Source organism: Perca fluviatilis, chromosome 23 (genome assembly GCF_010015445.1).
Source record: "Perca fluviatilis chromosome 23, GENO_Pfluv_1.0, whole genome shotgun sequence".
In the NCBI taxonomy this organism is placed as follows: domain Eukaryota; kingdom Metazoa; phylum Chordata; class Actinopteri; order Perciformes; family Percidae; genus Perca; species Perca fluviatilis.
The window spans coordinates 2735620-2741619 of NC_053134.1; the positions used below are offsets into that span (position 1 = coordinate 2735620).

Here is a 6000-nt window from a genome sequence, read left to right on the forward strand (position 1 = left end):
TCTTTGATATAATTTTTCAGTTTTAAAAGTACCGGTTCGGCATCGGAATCGTAAAAATCCAAACGATACCCAACCCAACCCTAGTTAAAGGTCCTCCAAAGACGTTTCGTCTTTCACCCGAGAGACTTCTTCGGACTGAACGGTAGAGAAACTCAGCGATTTGACCTCCGTGGGGGTCGATGTCAAGATATAATCGGGACAGCTTCGTTCGTTAGTGCTCCTGACTGCTGTAACGACATTCTTTCGTTCAGACTCGGGCTACAACAAAACGAACAGCTAGGCCTGTCACGATAACAAATTTTTGCTGGACGATAAATTGTCCCAGAAATTATTGCGATAAACGATAATATTGTCGTTCTGACACCATTTTCATCTAATATAACGATAATGGCATAATAATAATGCAGGTACACCTTTTCAACGATCAATAAAATTTTATTTCTAGGGAATATTTAACACTGGAACTGGAAGACATTTTAAATATCCACAATAAATGAACAAAACAACCAAAAACGTTAAATAAAATGGACTCTCAGTCTCTGTTAAAGGAACAAGCCGACTTATTGTGACTTTAGCTTATTCACCGTAACCCCCAGAGTTAGACAAGTCCATACATACCCTTCTCATCTCAGTGTGTGCTGTAAGGCTGTCTGATGGCATCAGGCCAGCACAGAACAGGCAGGTGACTGGTTCCAGTAATCCTACTGCTCCGAATAAGTGACAAAATAACGCCAACATGTTCCTATTTCCATGTTGGGATTTGTAGAGTCACAGCATGTACTAAAAAACAAAGTAACATGAGACACAGCCATCTTCTCAGGCGTGTTCTCAGGCAGAAGAATATAGTACTTGGGCGGAGTGATTTGCTTTGCAGCAAGCCTGTCTGAGAATATAGTTCCCGGTAGGGCTGCCACCTCTTAGTCGATTAGTCGACTAATCGGTCGTTTTGGTCTTAGTCGACTAAGATTTCTTTAGTTGATAAGTCATTTTTTTGTGCGTATTCGTGCTTAATTACTCATTTCCAAGAAACTCATGAGCACATTTATGGTAAACACGAGATTTAAAGTGGTGCTTTTGCAGGATTAATTGTGGAGAAACTCAGTTTTAAAGATGGTTAATTAACTACATTTATATTGTGCTTTTCTAGTCTTAACCACCTCTCAAAGCGCACAGCTCTGTCAATTAAATCAACTAATCGATTAGTCGACAAAATCGTATAAGTGTTAGTCGACTAAGAATTTCTTTAGTCGAGGACAGCACTAGTTCCCGGTTTGTTTACTGGTTAGAAGATGGCTGTGTGTCATGTGACCTTGTTATCTGTACACGCTGTGACTCTACAAATCACAACATGTAAAGAGGAACATGTTGGTGTTATTTTGTCACTTATTGGGAGCAGTAGGCTAGATGGAACCAGTTACCTGCAGGTTCTGAGCTAGGCTAAGCTACTGACAGAGTTACAATATACAGAGATGAGAAGGGTCTGTATGGACTTGTCTAACTCTGGGTGTTACGGTGAATAAGATAAACTCCCAATAAGTTGGCGTGTTCCTTTAACAAAAAATGCACTGGGATACAAAGCAAACACAATCAAAAACAAATTGAAATTTTTTCTGGCCGCGATATTCTTGTTTTTTTTTAATCAAGTTTTTTAAGCTTTTTCTGACTTTTTCAACCTATCAATTTTTTTTCTCGAAATGCTCTAAAATCTAATAAAATACACAAATTAATTGAAAGTATTGAACTGATCATTTATTTTACACTATGAATGTTGTAGGGAACCATCCACGTTATTTTTATTTTTTTATTTTTTTGGACAATTTGTTGAAAGAAACCCACATTTTTGATATAAAGACTTTTTGAAAATGGGTCAAATTTGACCCCTGAGGACAAACAGGAGGATTAACCAAATCCAGTTGCTCTTTATTTTAACCTTTCTCTGGATAACTATGACCTGGGTGGTATTTCAGGTAGAAGGTTTAACAAACTAACCCAGAGTCTAACCATGATGTCTGAGTTGATTTACCCTGAGATGGGAAAACTCTGAGTTTTTGGTTTCAGAACAGCTGATATGAGTTGGTTCAATCAACTCGGAGTAGGTTCATGCGCGTGCACCACCACAATAAAAAGGCAGCATGAATGGAGCCATGATACTACGATTCACCATGGTAACAACCACAAACAAACAGGTCGGCAGAAATACTCATGCGCACAAACAGCGAGTTAAAAAAAAAAGCAACACAGGGGCTGCTGCAAAAGAGAGAGAATTTGCGTGGGAGGAAATTGCTGCTAGAGTAAATGCGTATATTCCAATATAGTGTATATCATATTTAATCATAAGTAGGCCCTATAGCCTAATATTACTGGTGAAATGGTATTGAACCTATAATCTATTTCATATACAGTACAGGCCAAAAGTTTGGACACACCTTCTCATTCAATGTGTTCCTTTATTTTCATGACTATTTCCATTGTAGATTTTCACTGAAGGCATCAAAACTATGAATGAACACATATGGAATTATGTACTTAACAAGAAAGTGTGAAATAACTGAAAACATGTCTTATATTTTAGATTCTTCAAAGTAGCCACCCTTTGCTTTTTTTGATAACTCTGCAAACCCTTTGGTGTTCTCTCAATGAGCTTCATGAGGTAGTCACCTGAAATGGTTTTACCTTCACAGGTGTGCTTTGTCAGGGTTCATTAGTGGAAGTTTTTCCCTTATTAATAAAAAAGCAAAGGGTGGCTACTTTGAAGAATCTAAAATATAAGACATGTTTTCAGTTATTTCACACTTTTTTGTTAAGTACATAATTCCATATGTGTTCATTCATAGTTTTGATGCCTTCAGTGAGAATCTACAATGTAAATAGTCATGAAAATAAAAAGGAAATGCATTGAATGAGAAGGTGTGTCCAAACTTTTGGCCTGTACTGTATGTGCAATCCTGCGGGCGAAAAAGTTCTAGGCCTACTAATCCCATTCTGAGGCTGCAGCACCACCATTAACATAATTAATAATCCATAATCTTTCATTTCAAAGGGTTTACATCATTCACCTGCAATACTGTGGAACTCCTTTTTAAAAACGTTTAAAACACGTTTCAGATCGAGTCACACTCTTCTGACGGCGCTTAGCTACAGCGGCTTTACTAAAATGCTCCGCATCACCGATGTTGTAAAGACAAATGCCGTTTGCAAAAAAAACAGTAATGCGACACAAATAATCTGCTGGGATGTAAAAGCATAGATGGGCGACATTAGTGATATGAGGATGCTTCAGTATCATCTCCCGACGTATGTTTAACTCTCTGTGAAGTAGGCCTAAAGCAGCTCCTTCATCAAAGGGATCGTAGACAAAAGGACATGCCATGTTTTTGAGAAATAAAATGTTTTATAGGCTAGTCTGCCTAACATTTTTTTTTTTTTATTCATGCCGATAACAAACTGCGCTAAAATGCGCCTCATACAGACTGAATGAATGAATGAGGAAATGAAAGAGCGCTGTGCCAGAGGGAGGAGACGTAGACAAACTTGAGGTTTCTTGAAGAAAACCCTGCTGGCGACCAGGTTAGGTTCACAGGCTCAGTTACCATAGTAACTGACTCTGAGGTTAAGGTACCATAGTAACTGACTCTGAGGTTAAGTTACCATAGTAACTGACTCTGAGGTTAAGGTACCTCTCTCTCTCTGAAACAGAAAACCCAGAGTTTCCCTCATCTCAGGGTTAACTAACTCAGAGTTTTCAGTAAACCTGCTTTCTGAAATGCCACCCTGGATAACTGAGAACCTTCACAGACACTGTTATTGTTTACCTTTCTCTGTCTTTTAATTTAATTTTAATCGTTCCCTGCTGTCCTTTTTTTTCCTGTGAATTAAATTTGCCGACTTGCTGTTTTCATCATGATGTCCTTTCCTTACTTATGCAGCGCTCTCTCGTCCTGACTCGTCCCATTTTTTCGGACTGTTTTTTCCCTCCGTTTTTGTCCAATCAGAATCTGAACTCATCGGGAAAGCCCGCCTCAAACTCAGATGGTCCAAAGTTCCCCGGAGACAAGAGCTCGGCGCCTAGCAACAACAACCAGCAGAAGAAAGGGATTCAGGTGCTCCCTGACGGTGAGACGCACTCAGTGCATCCACGGTAGAAATAATAATACTGAAAATTGTGCAATAATCGTGCAGATTTTTTCGTCTAAACCTGCCTCTTGTGTTGTGTTTGTGTCCCAGGGCGGGTGACCAACATCCCAATCGGCATGGTAACGGACCAGTTTGGGATGATCGGCTTGCTGACGTTCATCCGGGCAGCAGAGACGGACCCCGGCATGGTCCACCTAGCGCTGGGCTCCGACCTCACCACGCTCGGTCTCAACCTCAACTCACCGGAGTAACACACACACACACACACACACACACACACACACACACACACACACACACACACACGCACACATACACACACACTTGCACACACACACACACACACACACACACACACGCGCACACACATACACACACACTTGCACGCACATACACACACTTGCACACACACACACTTGCACACATACACACACACTTGCACACACATACACACACACTTGCACGCACACACACACACACACTTGCACACATACACACACACTTGCACACACATACACACACACTTGCACACACACACACGCACACAAATACACACATACTTGCACACACATGCACACACACACATGCACACACACACGCGCACACATACACACACACTTGCACACACACACGCGCACGCACACATACACACACACTTGCACGCACATACACACACTTGCACACACACACACACACACGCGCACACATACACACACACTTGCACACACATACACACACACACTTGCACACACACACACAAATACACCTACTTGCACACACATACACACACACTTGCACGGGCACACATACACACACATGCACACACATGCACACACACACACACACAAACTCTCATACATACACGCACACACACACACACAAACTCATACATACATACATACACACGCACTCATACACATATACGCACACGCAAACATGCGCACACACAGACACAGAGACACACACAGACACACAGAGACACACACACACACACACAGACACAGAGACACACACAGACACACAGAGACACACACACACAGAGACAGACACACAGAGACACACACAGACAGAGACAGACACACACACACACAGACACACACAGACACAGACACAGACACACACACAGACACACACACACACACAGACACACACACACAGAGACACACACACACAGACACACACACACACACACAGACACACACAGACACACACACACACACAGAGACACACACACACACACGGCCTGTTTCTCTCTCCAGATGTTTCCAGTAACATGTCTCGGTGAACTATTTTAGTCCGATATGAGATCAGATTCTCAACGAGACGCCATGACAGTCTGGCTTTGAATTTCTGGAGAAACCAGACCCCCCACGTGACACGTTCGTCCAATCAGCTGCCGGTTTTCATTTCTTGGGCGACAACACACATTAGCGCCGCCTGTTGCTATGGAGACGTATTACCTCTCGTCTCTCCGGTGAGTTCTGAGGAACTTTTTGGACCGACTCGGGGAGACCGATCGGTCCCACTGGCTCGAGCTTTAGAGAGATATCACTCAGTGATTGTGTGTGTGTGTGTGTGTGTGTGTGTGTGTGTGTGTGTGTGTGTGTGTGTGTGTGTGTGTGTGTGTGTGTGTGTGTGTGTGTGTGTGTGTGTGTGTGTGTGTGTGCGGCGCGTGCGTGCGTGCGTGTCTCTAATTGTCTCGCTCTTCTTTTTTTTGTTTTGTCTCTCAGGAATCTCTATCCTAAGTTTGCGTCTCCGTGGGCGTCGGCTCCGTGTCGACCGCAGGACATAGGTGAGTTTAGACCCTGGAGCGTGTGATTAATTTTAAGTTTATTTACTGAATACTTATGGAGGGAATAGAGAGCC

The 6000-nt window shown here is 42.3% G+C and overlaps 1 protein-coding gene across 5 annotated transcripts in view; it reads left to right on the forward strand.

Moving 5' to 3' along the window:
* LOC120553634 (CCR4-NOT transcription complex subunit 2-like) overlaps window positions 1-6000 on the forward strand; it is a 37566-nt gene that overhangs the window by 21503 nt on the left and 10063 nt on the right. For 3 of the 5 annotated variants that reach the window (XM_039792264.1, XM_039792266.1, XM_039792265.1), the window contains 3 exons: window positions 3927-4113; window positions 4225-4381; window positions 5865-5926. In XM_039792264.1, the coding sequence (XP_039648198.1) occupies window positions 3927-4113; window positions 4225-4381; window positions 5865-5926 (406 nt within the window). The remainder of the gene's footprint in view (window positions 1-3926; window positions 4114-4224; window positions 4382-5864; window positions 5927-6000) is intronic. The other 2 variants (XM_039792267.1, XM_039792268.1) reach the window with 1 other exon arrangement.